The following is a 17,525-nucleotide window of genomic DNA, read 5'->3' as shown; positions in this document are numbered from 1 at the left end:
GAAGTATTGGCAGAGCTCTCTGTAGCCTACAACTTCTTCAGAGCTTCTCCCTGTAATGGCTAGTTTGCAGGCCATTAGTTAATGACTGAAACTGATTTGCTTTAAGTTGTTTAGAAAAAGGGGGAATTCCTCCTTTCCCAGGAGAGTGGGAAGGTCTCTCAGCTCTTTCTGCCTGCTCTACTCTGCTTCTGGGTCCTGAGTGGAAGCAGGAGCTGGAGAGCCAGTCTGGGAGCACTTTTGCTGTGCAGGTGGCAGAAGGGGCTGCTGTGAGCTGCTTCTAGCTGTTTCTACTGAGATCTTTGCTTTCCCAACAGATGCTTGCAGAACCAGCCTGGTCTGCTTACAGCAATGCCATCACATCTGATAGAAGCCCAGGCAGTGACGTGGGGTGGGTACGAATAGCAGCACAAGGTGCTGTTGCTGCAGAGTTCAGCAGCTTCATAGCTGTCCCAGGAAATAAAGCCTTGGATGTGTTTGTGATTGCCTTCCTGCACCTAGCTCCAAGATAGTGTGCTTGGGCTTCTGAGCCATCCAACTGATACAGAAATGACCAGCTTTAGTCCCTCTTGGAGAGTATGCTTTCACAGAAGGAGTCAGGGACCTAGCTAGAAATGGAAATGCGAACAGCAGCGCAGTTCAGGTTTCTCTCTGTTCCTTCTTGTTATAACAGGAACTTCTTAGTCTACTGCAAAGATTTGGGTGCTCACCCAAAGCGCATAAACAAACCTGGCAGTTCAAGGTGTTGCAGGGTGTGTTAAAGACTGTGCAGCGATTACAGCCTGTGTCTAATGATTCTTGACTAAAAAGAGGGTGATACCTAGAGAATATAGGCACATATTTTTTGGAGAGGAAAAGAGGTGGTGGCTACAGACTTGGGGTAAGGAACTCTTAAAGAAAGCACAAGGGCTGGAGCAAACGCTCTTGTGCCAAAGGTAACCAATGCAAAGTATGCTGTCAGTCTGGAAAAAAGCAATGTCATTTAAGCACATAAATCTTGGATTGTAGATGTCCCCTGACACTGGAGATAGCAATGCAACTGGCAGAGCAACGTCCTGAAGAGCTACGTCTTTGAGTAAAATTGTCTGCTTCAGATTCTGGTATCTAGGAGTCTTAATCCTAAATGCCAGTGTCTTCTCAAGAAAGCCTCCTTCCCTTTTCTTCCTTTCTCTTGGCAGCAGCCTGTTTCAACTGATTTTTTTATTTTCCCAGCTGCCCAACATGTTTGGTGACCTTCGTTCCACGTTCATTGCTCTGATGATTGGCTCCTATGCTTCTTCTGCTGTGACTTTTCCAGGAATCAAGGTGAGGCTGTGGGATCATGACTCATGACTGGTGGTATGCTGATGTCTTGTACCATGTAGCAATAATGTGGCAAGAAAAAGGGACTATTTGTTGAAGCACTGGGTTTTTTTCTTTTTTGAGATGTGCATTTGCAAGATTCAGTTCCTGTCTGTGTAAAAGACTTCCCAAGTGACTGCCTCAAGAGCACAACAAATACTGCAGTGGTCTGTTCACTAAGAGATGGTAAAAAATTAAAGGTGCCAAGTAAAAGTGAAAAACTGAAGATCTTGATGAAAGGTTGCTTTTTAATATCTAAGGAGTGTGTGTGTATATATGTGTGGTTTTAGTATGTGTGTATATTTAATCTGTGTGTTTGTCAGCAGTGATTGGCTTGAACATAGTTCAGAGCTAGCAAACAGCACTGAAGGGACAGAAGAGACAATCACTTGGGCTGCCTTGGTAGATCACTAGTGGTTCTGAACCAGAGATGTTTCATTGCAGAGTTAGCATAAGGGGCACACAGTAAAGGTAAGCCAGTCTCAAGCGTGCAGGGGAGTTGCTGCTGGCTCTCCACGGAGAATGTCCTAGATAAAGACCTTTAGCAGTCATCTATGATGCAGCTGCATGCTATTGCAGCTTGGAAGTCATGTTGTTATAGCTGCTGTTAAAAGATATGTAAAGATGCATATACATCACTTTCTAAGCCTGCATGTCACACAACTGTGTTTTTGTTACTACTTGAGTTAAAACTAATTTTAGATGTAGCATGTTGTTCTTTCCCACAGTTGTCTCTCGGACCTTGTTCAAAGAATGTTGAAGTATCTTTCTGCTCTTATAGTCAAAACCATATTCCCTTGTGATTTCCAGGTTATATATGACTTTGGGGTTTCCTTCATCCTTATTCTGCTTGTCTGGGCAAGCTGTGCAGGACTAGTTTTCCTCAACTGTTTCTTCAACTGGCCACTGGAGCCTTTCCCAGGACCAGAAGACATGGACTATTCGTAAGTGTCCTCTAGACTGCCTTGAGAGCTAATCCCATTCTTAATCCTCTAGAAAGTGCTGGCATGACTAATTTAGAGGAGTGGAGAGGGAACTCCCTTGCATGTTGTTTATTGCTGCCACTTCTTCTTAGGATGATGATTTATGTCTGCCATTAGCATTATGTCTTGACTGCTCAATATCTGTGGAAAGTGGAACTTTCCAAAGCAGAGGAATTACAAAGGAAAAATGATTTGTCAGTAGTCATAAGTATTTCTATTGGCCTGGGGGAAGTATCTCTGTGCTCTGGAACCAGATGATTTGTGGGTTTGTAGATGGGAACTAGTGCTTGAAATCTACACATAGCCTTTCCAACTCCTGCAACTTTGCTGCCTCTGATTCCTCGCCCTGTGTTGCAGCTCTCATGCTCTTTACTACCCAACAGGGTGAAAATAAAGTTCAGCTGGCTGGGATTTGACCACAAAATCACTGGGAAACAGTTTTACAAGCAAGTAACAACTGTGGGGCGCCGTCTCAGTGTGGGGAGCTCCATGAAGGGCCCCAAGGAGCCAACAACAGCCTTGCAAGAGAACAACAAACTCTGCCTGTCTACAGTGGACCTAGAAGTGAAGTGCCAGCCTGACAACACAGGTGTGGTTCCATGAGCGCCCCAGGGTTGCTTGTGCTGGCACAAGTCTGTCTGCCTCTCTGCTCTGCTTCAGATCTGTTTATAAGAGATAACAATAAGTGATCCATGTGTTGCCAGGACCATGTGCCAGACACCATTATTTAAATACGCGTTCAGTTATATAAGGGATCCTGTCCTTGTATGCTTGTCTAAATATGCCAGTGGTGGGGACAACAGCATGGGTAACTGGTCTTGGTCTCTGCTGTCTCTTGGGTCATGGGTGTCACCATGACCAAGCCTTCCTTACTTGGGGTTACAGCAAAAGCAAATGGCTTGAAGCTTCCTTTTGCTCCAAGCCACAGAATTAGGTGAGTTGTCCTTCCTGCTCCCTTGCCCCAGTTACTGGTAGCCAGACTCCAAGCATCTATAGCTGTTTGTTATGGAAGTTTGTAAGGCACCAGGTAGCTGCTAACTGTGAGTTCCTTGGAGCTGCCACTGGCACGCAGTATTGGAATGACTAGCTAGGAGACCTGCTAACCCAGAGGTGAAAGCCTCTTCTGAAATTGTACATGTTTACGAAGGTATGTTGCCTTCTTGAGAGACTATTATTCCTTCTGCAGCTTCTCCCTCCTTCATGAAGAGTGTCTTCAGTCCTATCTTGTTGCTCAGCCTTATCACAATGTGTGTCACTCAGCTGCGGCTCATCTTCTACATGGGAGCCATGAATACCATCCTTGAGTTTCTGTCTGGAGATGAAGATCAAGGTAGGGTAACCTGAAGACTTTTATCTACTTCCTTGAAACTGGGACCTGACCTAGGCTTGGTCCTTGCAAGAGGCCAGCAAGTCTGATTACTCAGCAGATATACAGTATATGGCAATTCGTGGTGTCAGAGTGCAGTGACAGCTGCTAGTAGGGTCTAGTGGAGGGCTGGAACTAGCCCAAGACAAGGGGCAGTGAGGTAGATACTTGAATGTCATGCTAATTTTAGCCCTGTGTCTGTTAAGTATTATTCTGTGTTATTTCCTCAGATGGGTTGTTGAAAGTAGCCTCTCAGGATGAACTATGATAAATTTTTTTAACTGGAAAACCTATTTCATCAGGTATTTGCTTTGCTTATCCTAAGCAAGCACAAAGTACAGAGCAACTGATTGTCATGACTAATGGTTGGACTAGGTATCTCAACCCAGCAGCTGGGGGTGGGAAAAGTGAAGTCATAGCTGTTTTGTGCAGCTTGGTGTATGCTGTGGAGGCTCAGGGGTGCTTGCTACGCTGGACTCGTCAGTATTTATAGCTCTGATTCAGTACATGAAGCAAACAGGAAAGAGTACATCAGTTTACTGTTGTTGAAAATACCCAGGATTGCAAAACAAGACTTAGCCTTTTTTTTTTTTTTTGTCCTTTGTAGTAAGATCCAGTTTGAACTTGTTAAATCTGGATTGCATGAAGCTGATAAATCAAGAGGCACTCCTCTGAAAACAGGAGTGAGCTCTGGGGGAGGGAAGGAAACTCGGGAAACTCCAAGTGCCCTGGCATTCCCTGAATTGCTTTGTTTCTTGATCCTTTGACAGCCTGCAGCGTTCAGTTCTTTATCTCCTGGCTCAAGAGCCAATTTAGACATTAAACAGTAAACAGGACAAACTTCACACTGCCTACCTTTCCCAGCACTGCTTAGTTTTCTGCTTACCTTGTAACTCTTTCACTTTTTTATTTTTACCCTGTCTTGCTCTAGGTATTTCTCTTTCATTTTTTCCTCTCCCCTCCTTGGTACTTCAGAATTAATACTAACTATATATGCTGCCAATTCTGTTTAGATCAAGCTCCATGTTAAAAAAGGAATGGTGCCCCTTGGGTGTATTGCACGGTATTTTTTTTTCTATGCCACCTTTAAGATTTCTTCTCATTTTCCCCTCCTCCCCCTGAATGTAGCCTGGGCTCGAAGTGCAGTCTGCCGTCTTGGTGTTTCCATGGCATCAGCAAAACAGTGATATTGTCTAGTCGCAGCAGTGTCAGGCTGCAAGAGCCATTCCAGGATGTGTGCAGCTCTCTAGAAATACAATCTGTGTCGATCAGGAGGGGATGGGATGCTGCTCCCTTGGATTCCTCGTTGTTCTACTTTACCTGAACATGATTTGTTTAGAGAGCTCCTTCCACCTGAAATTGCTTTCAGGAGCACTTGGCAAGGGAAGGAGATTGTTGAGTCAATCCTGCAAATGTTATGGTCAAGGAAAACTTAAATATTCCTGGGAGCGGAACAGGAGAGAGGGATGTGGGGAAAAATAATTCAGATAAGTAGCAAAGTCTTAGAGTTGCAGTGAGGCACTGTGTCCTTGAAAGTCCTGTGTGGATTATGGTGACTTTGATCTGTCATGAGAACTATAGGTGGAAAGAGCAGTCAGCCTGTGGCTACTTATCTTCTGAAAAACCCCAAAAGATGGACAGGCTAAGGAGTTCAGTGGCTCTGTAAATGACTAATTGTATTGTAGGATGGCAGGAGAGAGTAGACCTGATGTGTTTATGAAAGATGCAGTCAAATTTCAAGTTCTAAACTGTCATCTTGCTTTCACATCTGGTAATACTTGAAGACCTTAAGTAGAATCAGGGTAGGCTGGAAAACTCAGCTGTGTGAGGTGCTTGCTCGGGATAGTTTTGAGAGAAAGACATGTAGAACAGGTGGTGTGAAGGTTTGTGCCCGTGTGCACACCCTTTGTTTGCTTTATCCAGGCTTCTAATTCTGCTGCATCTACTTCTGCTGGTATTTGCTTTTTTTTTTTTCCCCTCTTTGGGAAAGAATGTTTTTTAAGATGATAAAAAAAATGGGGAGGCCCTGTTTTGTAGCAGCTGCAGCGTCTCCTTCTCTTCTCTTCTCTTGCTGACCCCATAAATTTCATTCCCTGCTTCAAATTGGCTTCTGCTCTTGCTGTTTAGAGCCCAAGATTAAGTGTTCAGAATAGCATGAAGAGGCAAAACATGACAGCATGGCTTGCTGCTTATCCTCTATTAAAAAATAACCAGACAACAGCAAATCAGCTCCAGGGGTGTTTGTAGAGGGTGATGCCACCTGTCTTTTGGCCACAGCAGTTGCTATAACGAGGTGAGATGTGGTGCCACTTCAGGGCTTGCCTTTGGGAGGTAATAGGGGCATGAATGTGAGTTTGGAGGTTGAACATGTACATTTCTCTTGGCTCCCTTGCCAGCAACTGGAGCCAGGAAAGTATCATCAGGTGCCATGTCTGGGCACAGCAGAGCAGCCCTGCTGCTGGGGTTTACTACAACTGTATAGGAGAGAAAGGCTTGTTGGAAACTTCTTCCCATTACCAAGTTGATTTTGATTTAAATACTTGCTGTACTGCTTTGGCTAGATCTAGAAGTGTGTTGGGAGGGAGAAACTAAAATTCTTTTTAGTAGTTTTGCTTACAGTGCTGTAACTTTTAAGCATTCTGTGCTGATATGGGCAGTTTCAGAATTACATCCTTACTTCAGAGCTGTGGTACACCGTGACTCACCAGCCCTTCTGTGTGATGTCTACAGATCTATCACGTGAGCTGCAGAGAGGAAGTAGAAAAAGCATTGCAGGGTGGGGGAACTGTTCAGTCAGTAACAGGAGGGGACAGTTTCTTCTGAGTCTGCTGCCATCAGCTTTCCATGTAGACGCTTCTCCCATCATGGGAGAATTTTCACTGTTTAAGCTTCTAATAATTGCTCTCAGATGCTGTGGGTTTTGCCTGGTAATGTGCCCTCCCCCTACCTCTGAGCTTGGCTATTCAGCACGAAATAGGTTAGTCCTCGCTTCCCAGCCTGGCTTGTCCTTGCTGGACCTTACCAGCTGGAGAAGATGTAGCTGCAGCTTCCAGCAATGCAGGAGAGGAGATGTCTAAGGCAGGGTTGGCTGTGCAGGATATAGTGCTTGTAGAACTTTCCCTGTTGGTCCTAGCCAGAATAAATAAGCCTCACCGGCACTAAACAATTACTGGGTCCCTTTTCTGGAGCCTGACCTGCTGTTGGGCTGATGCTGCTCAGAGAATATTAGTGCAGGATGAGAATGGTTGAAGCAAGTATACTTGGTATATCCACTCTAATGCCATGCCTCTGGGAGGCTAAATGATGCAGTGATGCTTTGGTGTCTCCCAGCTCCTTCAGCCCTGCCTGTTAGCCTGTGAGCACGTGGGCTCTGGGCTCCTGAGAGAGGAGATCAATGGGGAGGAACAGTTTCTTCTCATTGCTGCTACAGTATCGCTTAGACTGACCTTTTTAATTTTTTTCTCCCCTGCAGTGGCTCTCTACACTTCCATTTTTGGGGTATTACAACTGCTGTGCTTGCTGACAGCGCCTGTGATTGGGTACATCATGGACTGGCGACTGAAAGAATGCGATGATAGCTCAGAAGAGAATGAGGACAGCAACGCTGAGCAGTGCGTAGTGTGCGCCACACGGGACATGCAGCCACGTAGCAGGCCCCCTCTGCTCTGCATAATGTGTTTTGTGATGAAAGACTGAAAAGAATATTGGTTCTTCAGTATAGAAAAGAAAGCCTGAAGGAAGACTTGATAATTGCAGAGGAAAGGACCCAACTATCTTCCATGTCCACTAAGATCAGTCAAGAAGAGCAAACTTAAATTGTAGCAGGGGAGGCTCTGACTTCCCCTCTAGCCTAACAGTAAGAGTAACAGCACCAAAATAATTGCCCAGATGTTCCTCAGCTTCCACTGATGGAGATCCCACCACCTCCTTAGGCAGACCTTTAGCCAAACTGGTTTAGATAGAGTTGATATGATATGTGGAGAATCTTGCTGTGAGTTCCAGTAGCTGCTGAAAGTGCTTTTTGTAACATAGGTTTTGCTATCCTTCCAGAAGTGACAAGAAAAAGAAAACACGTGATCGTCAGATCCAGAAAATCACCAATGCCACCAATGCCTTTGTATTCACAAATGTCCTGCTGGTTGGATTCGGAATCACCTGTCTTATTCCTAATCTACCGTTGCAGGTGAATAGGCCAAATGGATGGGTGTGCTGGAGGGGCTGGCAGCGTGGGTGCTGGCAAAATGACAGGCAGGACAGAGCCGGGAGATCCTGCGAGCCAGCAGAACCAACTAGTTGCAGGAGGGTTTTCTGGCACTGCTGGGAGACTTCTGTACTGCTTTGGGAAGTCTTAAGGTTGAAACAAATAATACCATCCAGTTTACATCTCTTGAGAGAACCTAAAGAAGCAGCTATAGTTAAATCTCGGAATTGATCCACAGTTTATTCACACTTGGAAGCTTCTGCAGCTGAGCTGTGTAACAACACGTACTTTCCTGCTGAGATACTTTCCTCTCAGCCCTGCCTATGTGTTTAACCTGGGCTTGATTTAAGCTGCTGATGGTCAGAAAATTGGCTGTAAGAAGTATGACACCGATATATACAGCAGGTTATTTCTGCATCAATTGCTATGCCCAATGGTACTTGTGGGATTATAAACCTGTTAGAATATTTATTTTGTGGCACCACCTGTTTTTGGCAGAGGAGATAAGTGATTTTATGGTATACTTAAACATGCCTTGATGACATAAGCAAACAGATACAGTTTTCTCATACTTGCATGTTGTCTGCAATAGCTTGTAGAAAACTAAACTGGCCACAATTGCAATGAAAAGCATTGTGACTGTGGCCACAGGTTGCTGGGGACATGTCCTTGCAGTGGTACCATCTACAAATGAGATAGGCCTTGTGCTCAGGGGGCACTACATGTAAGCCTTTTCAAATAAGGAAAAGCAGTGCTTTTAGACTTGAGTACAAATTTCTTCCCTTGTGCTGATATTTCAGGTTTTGATTCTGGGTTCATCGAGCCCATCTTTGTACTAGAAAGGAGAACAGTTTTAGAACTGGTGGTATGTTGGGGTCTGACATGCCTCGTGGTATCTAGGATGTGATGTTTTTCTGCTTCTTTCTAGATTCTTTCCTTCATTTTGCACACAATCGTGAGAGGGTTCATCCACTCGGCTGTGGGAGGTCTCTATGCAGCTGTGTAAGTTTCTGCTTACCTATTAATATGTGGCTGGCCAGATAAACTGGTTTAGGATGGTAAGCTGTCCAGGTGAGAGAGAGATCAGGAAGTGAAGTCTTCATGGTCAGAGGGGAAAAATGATGCAACTTGTTTCCTCAGTCACCACTGGATGACAGTAGCTAGACCAAAGTCCTAGCTGATGCTTTCCTTGTTTACAAATAGCTAACCGCTTTGACATAGCTACTGCAGTGAGACAGGCCCAGCTATATATGGGCCTCATGTGAGACTACGTCGTTGACACTAAGGTTATATAGTAAAAACTCAAGGCTTTTTTGTCTTATAATGAGTAGCTATGTGCATGTGTACAGGTAAAACATTAACATAATTGAATACATTGCTACTGGTCTGCTCTGACATTACATTAGTAAAGCATTGCTCAAGATACCATTAGTGATGCTAGCTCCCTTTCCCAGGACAGATCATCCATCCTGTTTCCAACTTACCAAAATTATCAATAGCTGAATCTAAATACTTTATTAAGCAATGAGGTTTGGTTTTGAAAACAGATCTGCCTCTCTGTCCTGAGCTGTTGGACAGAGGAACTGAAAGAAGCTGTTATCTTTCAGAGAACCACAGAATCACTGAGGTGAGAAGGGACCTCTTGAGACAATCTAGTCCAACCCTCATGCTCAAGCAGGGTCAGCTAGAGCAGGTCGCCCAGGACTGTGTCCACTTGGGTTTTGAATGTTCATGGATGGAGACTCCACAGACTCCTTCTGTTGAAGGTTTTGGTCCCAGTGTCTGGGGAATCCAGACTAGAAAACCCATCTAAGACTCTACTTCAAAACTCATGAACTTTTGGTTCCCTGACAGCTAGAAGCAAAAGATTTTTGTCTTGGGCAAGGTGAGTGCCTGTTGCTATACTTACCAGCTTGCTTGTAAACTAATCCTTTTTGCCCATTGCAACTGTCTTGAACTTCCTGGAGAGAGATCCTGGAGTGTGACTTCTTTGACTACTTGAAGGTTTTGATCCACTTTCTTTCCAAGCTTAGTTTAACCTGACCTTTTTTAGACCCTGTTTAGTTGTGGAAAGAGAAGGGTGTTAAACTGTTTCTGAAACTTATTTTTCCATTAGTGGTATCTGATACTCAGCACTTACCAATCAACAGTAGTGTTTAGCTTGACATAGGATCAAACATGTCCTCTGAAAAGGAAAACACATGCTAACCTGTTGTGCAGGTTTCACTCACTTATAAAGGGAGCAAATTGTTATGACAAGATGAAAATGACTGCCGAGCAGCAAATGGTGTCATGGGTAAAGAGGCCCTGCTTTTAACTTGTAAATATCAACACTCTTCTCCCTTTGCAGTAGGAACAGTAGTTGTATAAGCACTTCCGCCTGCCTATGGTACAGCTGCAAAACAAAACAAGTGCTGGATCTGATACTACTTAAGTTTGAGAGCTCAGGAGGAGAACAGTCTGGAGAGGAAGGCTCCAGCTGTGTCACCCACCAGCTGCATTCTGCTCCAGAGAGCACTGTGCAGACCATTAGCTATAGCTAAATACTTTATTTAATGAAGTATTTATATGTAAGTCCAGGAGGGAGAAGTTCTTCACGTTATGCCTGTCTTGGGCCTGTGCTCTGTTGCGTTAGTCAACTGGGAATGTAATCAGATCTGGGTGATGTGAACAGTCAAGGTGACATGTAATAATGCTGTTGTGTTCTCTGTTGACAGATACCCCTCTACTCAGTTTGGCAGCTTGACAGGGTTGCAGTCGCTGATCAGCGCCCTTTTTGCCCTTCTGCAGCAGCCTCTTTTTATGGCATTGACGGGACCTTTGGAAGGAGACCCTCTCTGGGCAAGTTCTTAAATTCAATATGAAAGCTTGGTGGTTAAGATTATTTTGGCTGGCCTCTTTGAAAACAAAAGGATTCCTGCGCATGGACAAGGTTTAAAAACAGCCAGAATTCTACATGTCCCTTGGTCTGCTGTTACCTTGGTGCTGTCCTGGAGACCCTTCACTGTGTGAATAATGAACCTCTGGGAGGGAAGGCCATTAACTTTTACACTAGTTATGGAAAGGGAGGAAGGGAGAAGGCTGAAGGAGTGCTTTCTACTAACTGTGGCAAGTCAAAATCTGTCAGGTAAAAGTGAATGAATCCATGTGGACCTCAAAATGCAGTAGATGTAGCTCAAGAGATCTGAGTATTAGCTCCAATTAACCAGTAAATTTTGGGTTACTGATGCTAATGTCCAAAAAGCCAAGTGGCTATTGAGGGCAGGGCTAATGTAGTGTCTTGATGAGGGCAACTTAATAAAATGACATGGGTGCTCTAGGGGAGAGTCCTGGCCTCTAGGCTGCATATGCCCACCCCAGCAGCCTGTTGCTCTTCAGTTGGCAAACTTGGTGTAAAAGAACTGCAGTTTAAACAGCCCTGCCTGCTCTGTGGAACAAGACTCCGGCAGCCATGATCCTGAGCAACAAACCCTTGTGGCATTTAGCTTATACATGTGGTGCTTTGGGCACAGGAGTGTGAATATAAATACAATGGAAGTTGTTGCCAATACACTGAGCAGGGCATCCCCTGGTTTGGGGCGTCCCCTGGTTTGCCTGCAGCTGAGTGATGTAGGCTGGGTTCTGACACTTTGGCCTGCATGACTCTGTCTTCCTAGCCTGCCTAACTTTGTTTTGCCTTTCTTCCTGCAGGTGAATGTTGGCTTGCTTGGTGTGAGCTTGTTGGGTTTCTGCCTTCCAATCTACCTGGTCTGCTACAGACGCAGGCTGGAGAGAGAAAAAAAGCAGAAGATGGATGATGCCAAACTTTTCCTCAAAATCAACGGCACTCCCAATGAAGAAGCCTTTGTTTAAACTGGTGCTTCGAGTACAACCTCCCTTGTACAGGTTCCTACCATATCCGTGGGTTCTACCTGTGGTGTAAGCCAGGCTCTTTCTCCCCTGGCTCTGCCAGTCTTTGCTCTTCACTGGAGTGAGGGCTGGACATCATGACTGAGCTTTCCTCAGATACATGGCAGGAGGAGACTTCCCACTCCTTACGCCAGAACAAGGGACACTTCTCTGTTTTATAAAGGCCACACAGATACTGTGTCTTAAATTATCCCCTGATCACACCCTCCAGAGGCAGAGTCTCTGCATAGGAAACTAGGGAGAGGAGGAGTAGAGGGATGGGGGAAGAGGGAAGAAAGACTGTAATTTGAGTTTGCAAATGTAATGCACTGAAGTCTCTTTTCTCCCCCTCTTCCCCCAACCTTGGCTGACACTGTCTCAGATGCAAGCTGCACTCTCCTCCCTCCCTGAGGCTTCATAATGGTCTTTCTGCTTGATATGTAGCTGGACCCAGTGTTTTTACTGTCTATCCAGACATACCCCAGACTGTTTCTGAGGCAGGGAAGGGGGTTTTATTCCTACATGTATGAGCACAGCTTCAGTGTATTGCTATGTGTTGGCTGCTAGCACTGACAGCTCCCAAACCTTTTATTACTGCAAATGACACAGACTGTGACGCAATGGATCTGCCTTCCACACTGAAATGAAGAGCCTAGTGGACTGCTTGGTCTAAGACCAAGCCTTCAGAGGCCTGGAATTCCTCTTCTTCCTGGCCTACAAACCACCTGTACATGTTTTAAACTGTCCGCAGTCCCGGAACCTTTGAGATAGGAATTGGATCTCATTTACCAATGAAGTGCTTTGAGACTTGTTGCCTTTTGCCTCTTCTTCCCTCCAACATGACCCTGGGAGGAGAGCAGCAGCGTGTATTTAGTACAGTGGGAAAGCTTCTTGAAGCTGAGTTCTGGGGCTCCAGATACCTTGGTGTTCACATGTTATGAGCTGACTTGCTGTTGAAAGGAATCAAGAGTGCGGAACACTCCTTTGTGTCTGGTAACTGACTCCTGTGGACGTATGGCAGGGTGATGTGGTGATGTGATTCTTCCTCTAGCCATAGCTTATTTACATTGTTCTGATAATAGCCCCCAAACTGCTGAACACCAGGTTATTGTGACTGACCAAAAAGCTGCCGGTTTGGCTGTATTAAGAGCCTTCTACAATGTTGATGCTCTGTCTGGACAGAGTATGTGGTGATTGATTGTATGGTCAAACTGACTTCTAGAGCAATACATGTGGCTAAAGGTGTCCCAGGCCTGTTCACCATGGAAGGAATACAAAGGGAATTTTTAACCTGCTTATTTTTATAGGGGTTTTCCTAAGTCCTGTCTAAAGCTGACTTTTCTGCCCTTAACCTTCTTGTTGAGGTTGGTAGCTCAGTCTCTGTAGCCTTGTGACTAAAGTTAATCACTGCATCATTTGGACCTGTTTGGAGCAGGACTGTAGCACTGAGGGTGAACATCAGCGGGCATGCAGCAGCATACTCACTGGGCTAGTGGCTGCAGGAAGGTTGGGGGCAGAAATAAAACAGTTATGAAGATGTGTAGTGGTGGTGCTTTCTGAACTGCTAACTCCTGCATTACTGCAAAGCCTGGCAGGGGGTAAGTCATTCAACTTCTTTGTCTGGTCAGAAAAGTACAAGACTCCATCACTGCTCTGTTAGCTCTAAGCTGGGGCTTAGAAACAACAGTGCACTCGGACCTTCCTTTGAGAAACTGCCTGGAAACTGGGTGTTAACTCCATTACTGGTGGTTTCAAGCATGCAGATGCTCAGCCCAGCCAGGCCTCCACCGTTCCTAACGAGCAAGTCTGGTGACCTTGCACAGAGAGCCTCGGCAGGACTGCTGGAAGCCCTGCTGCAGAGTCCCTAGCTGGTGGCCTTGCCAGCACGGGATGACGAGGCAGCTTTGTGGGACAGCAGCGCCATCTCGAGTCACTTGCCTCCAGCCAGCCTCCTGCGGGCAATTCAGATGCTACTCCACTCCATGGTACCTTTTAGTCTTCAGTCACTCTTTTCAAAATGACTTGCCACTTGAGTATTTTACACGTTTGTGGAACCTTTTTTAATGTGTTGCCTTTATTAAATGTGTCTGTTCCAAGACAGCCTTATTGCCTGCTGTCAACACTTCACTTTTCTAGAAACTTTTGATCTTTCTTGGTCTCCAGCTTTGGTGATGATTTAGCAGCCTTTCCAGCTTTTCTTTCTTTTGTGTTGAGCAATAATGGAGGCAGAATTCAGATTCATTTTCCTGTTCACCTGGCATTGTCTCAAGTATGTACATGTTCAGAGATCCACCAGCAGTTGTACAGCTTGCCTAGATTTCCAGAGGGCTTTTTGCAGGTTTCTGCATTTCATATTAATACACTTCTAAATATTTTGAGAAAAAGATGCCTACTTTTGCTCTGAGATTTGTGACATGACAATGACAGATTAAGTATCTTTTTTTTTTTTAGTAAGAACTCAGACAGGTGAGAGTGTCTGAGCCACAGTCCTCAGACTCAGTGTCTTAAAATAGACACAGCTGTTGGAGGGTGTCAGTGTGCTAAGTCAGCATTACTTCCACCTCCGTTTCGGAACATTGAATGTGATGGCTTCCATTCTTATATTGCTTGAATTCCTGATATAAATGTCTTTGCAAAATGGTGGAATACAGTGGCATATCTTAACGATGTTGCTGCCTTTGAAGCATGTGCAGCTAAATAGATAGAGCTCATGCATTTGAGTCACAGTTTCAGGCTGGGTTTGCAGATCGAGAGTAAAGCGTGTCTCTGGCTGTCACCAGGACTAGTGGGTAGACAATGAAGTTTTAGTAATTTGCGGTTGAACAGACAAATAGGAGTGCTTTCTCATGCAGTGCAAAGTCAAACTGTGAAATTCATTGCTGCAGAATGTAGTGGGGAACAGAAGTATAAATGTGTGGTTTTGTTGTTTTTTTTTTTTTAAAGAGGCTGGTTAAACAATGATCTGATGCATCCACTAACTCAGGGAGATTTTAAGTTGCTGTAATAAGGGTTATGCCAAGGAAAGATTACTTTTCTGTGTGCTCTGTCTCTTAAGAATTGGTCAAAGATGAAGATACATGCTGGGCTAGGTGAAACACTGGTCTGATCTAGTGGGTTTTAGTATACTCTGACAGTTGTGAGCCAAGCTAATTTTAAAAGCATCTCAAATCTGTCCAAAAAAAAATATATCTCCATGCAAGATGTGCAAATACTCTACTGATTGTGGCATAATTTCTGAAATGCTGCATCTCCTGCAGGGTGAGCCCCTCAGAGGACAGTATTCAGGCTTCAGCTTCTGCTAAATGTTGTCTTGAACGGTACAGAAACAAACACTGTTGGGATGGTCCTGTTACATGTGATTGTTCACAGGCAGTTTGCCTCATTCTTTGATGCTTACAGAAATGTAGTTGTGGATTACTTACATTTTGGAGTGGAAACAGCGTTGCTGCTTTCTAGCCAAGTGATGCAGGACTGGGGGGGGGGGGAAGTCCTGATGCACTCTTCTATGTGCATGAGCCACCTTGTGGAAAAAAATAATGGGCTACCAAAAACTAGAGTTGCATCCATTTAAATCAATAATGCATTTACCTGTATAACTCAAATATAGGTCAATGTGTTTAACTGCTTTCATAATTCCTAAATATTATGATTTGTGGTTGTTTTATGCCACTCATACTCCCTTAACTCCATCCACATGATAAGTGTGAGGAGGGTGGTCATGGGAAAGACCTCTTCTCCACAGAAGCATCCCCAACTGAATGTAATGAAGCAGAAACGTGATCTGTGAGTACTTCCTGTTTGTAGGAGCCCTCAAGGTGTTGCTCTGTAAAGGTGATTGCACCTTCTGGAAACACTGCTCCTGGCTTCTGCAGTCTCACATGCATTTAATATGCATCTGTATTTAAAAAACAAACTACCCCCCACCCTAAAAAAACCCACCCAACTAACAAAGTGGGGAAGGGAGCTGACAGCTTTTTTCTTTCACTGATCTATCTACCTAAGCCCCATTGTCACAGTCTTTATAGCACTAATGCAATGATACTGTCAAGAGTAGCAGAGAAAATCTGCTGTTTTACTTAATGGGGCAATTACAGTTTTATTCAGTTACTGTCAGAGCATCTGGATCCTTGAGAAGAAACTGGACACAGATGTCTGGAAAAAAAAAAAAGCACATCTTGCTGAGACTCCAACTTAACTGCAATACTGCTATAGTGATTTAAATGTTCAACTCCCGTAACGGAGTCTGGTCTCTTCATGTTCCATCTACAAAGGAAAACTGCAAAATGAGTGTTTAAATAAGTCAGTAAATCACTGAAATGTTTTAAAGTAGATCTCCCTCTTGAAAGGCTGATGAATTTGGAAAATGTGCCACAAAATACAAACCAGATACTGTAGGGTAAAAATAATGAAATCTTTAAAACTACAGGTGGTGTTACCCCCCCTCCCCCCCCCACACACCCCACCACCACTTTGTCTTCTGTATCTGCAGAGCTTTTGGTATTCTCTACTTCTCAGTTTAGAACTGCGAAGTATCCATAATGGAAACTAGTATGACAGGATTCCTGATGGGAAGGGACTGGGTTTTTATTAAATAAATAATAAAAAAACCACCTCTGACTTCTATTTCACAATGTATCTTCTCTGGAATAGCTGAAACAATGATGTGTTAATGTAGATGCATTCTTACATGTTAATTATAAACCCTACAGGTCATTGTTTTTTCTACCTGTGCTGCTCAGCCTGTCACTGTGCTCCATGTTGTCATCCTTTCAACTGCTGCTTGTCACTTCCTTATGCCTGTCTGTCACATTTTATTGAGACAATCCCTTTCAGAAAGCCCCCTCCCCTTTAATGTGCTAGCATTAGCCTCTCCCACCTCCTGTTCACAGTTTTTTTGTACTGTTTGTCAGAGTTGAATTGTAAGCTCCTTGGGGCAGGCCTGTGTCATCTTTTCTGTGTTTGTAAGGTGATGTGCACTCTTGCAGTACTATCTAAAAATAAATGTGGTACTAAGTTAATTGTTAGCTTTCCTTCCGAGGCTGAACATAATAAAAGTATTGCTTGGTTCCTAACAAGACTATGTAAGCATGAATGCTTTACAGTGTGTTATCTGTCAAATGGCATGATGCATGTTGAATGTTTCCTTGACTTTTCTCCTAGGTTAGGAGCTAACACCCAGATGTCAATTAAGCTCTATTGGAGGAAAAAAAATTAATCTCAAAAAAATCCAAACCAAAGAAAGAACCCCCCCACCCCCCACCCCAAATGTAGGCAGTAGGCTGAGAAAGAGATCAAGCTCAGTTACACCAGGTGAACTGGTATCAAATAATGAAAGATGAAGTGTGGCCATAGGTGGGAAGACTATAGAAGAGATGTAGAGTGTCAGTAGGGAAGTCCTACATCTTGGTTATCCACGCTTGACCTTGGATGTATGGGGTTTTATTTTTCCAATCAAAGACAATCCTTGATATGTATTTGCAGTGATAAAGTAGCAAAAACTAATGCTCTTTAGTTTTGTTTTTTTTTAACTGAGTACAAGTTATGTAAATGGATTTTCTGTGATAGGCTTCTAATAAGTATCTGGGGTTATTCTTAATGCCAAGCACTGCTCCTCTGCTGCTCGGAAGCAGTTCTGAAACCACAGGACTTGAAAATACCATAAATCACGACCTGGTGACAGGGTGGAGCCCCATTCACAGAAAACGCACTTATCCTGCCTGCTTGCACCCTTGACTTACCCCGTAGCTAC

At 44.2% G+C, this 17,525-nt stretch overlaps 1 protein-coding gene across 1 annotated transcript in view; it reads left to right on the top strand.

Moving 5' to 3' along the window:
* Positions 1-15,931, top strand: part of SLC43A2 (solute carrier family 43 member 2) — a 32,630-nt gene extending 16,699 nt beyond the window's left edge. The window contains exons 6-14 of the mRNA XM_040615341.1: positions 1,210-1,302; positions 2,149-2,282; positions 2,705-2,910; positions 3,508-3,651; positions 7,160-7,298; positions 7,738-7,870; positions 8,817-8,890; positions 10,606-10,729; positions 11,579-15,931. Of these exons, the coding sequence (XP_040471275.1) occupies positions 1,210-1,302; positions 2,149-2,282; positions 2,705-2,910; positions 3,508-3,651; positions 7,160-7,298; positions 7,738-7,870; positions 8,817-8,890; positions 10,606-10,729; positions 11,579-11,740 (1,209 nt within the window). The 3' untranslated portion in view covers positions 11,741-15,931. The remainder of the gene's footprint in view (positions 1-1,209; positions 1,303-2,148; positions 2,283-2,704; positions 2,911-3,507; positions 3,652-7,159; positions 7,299-7,737; positions 7,871-8,816; positions 8,891-10,605; positions 10,730-11,578) is intronic.
* Positions 15,932-17,525: the final 1,594 nt, after the last annotated feature.

Source organism: Falco naumanni, chromosome 1, assembly GCF_017639655.2.
Source record: "Falco naumanni isolate bFalNau1 chromosome 1, bFalNau1.pat, whole genome shotgun sequence".
Classification (NCBI taxonomy): Eukaryota; Metazoa; Chordata; class Aves; order Falconiformes; family Falconidae; genus Falco; species Falco naumanni.
This window is presented reverse-complemented; position numbering and strand designations above follow the sequence as displayed.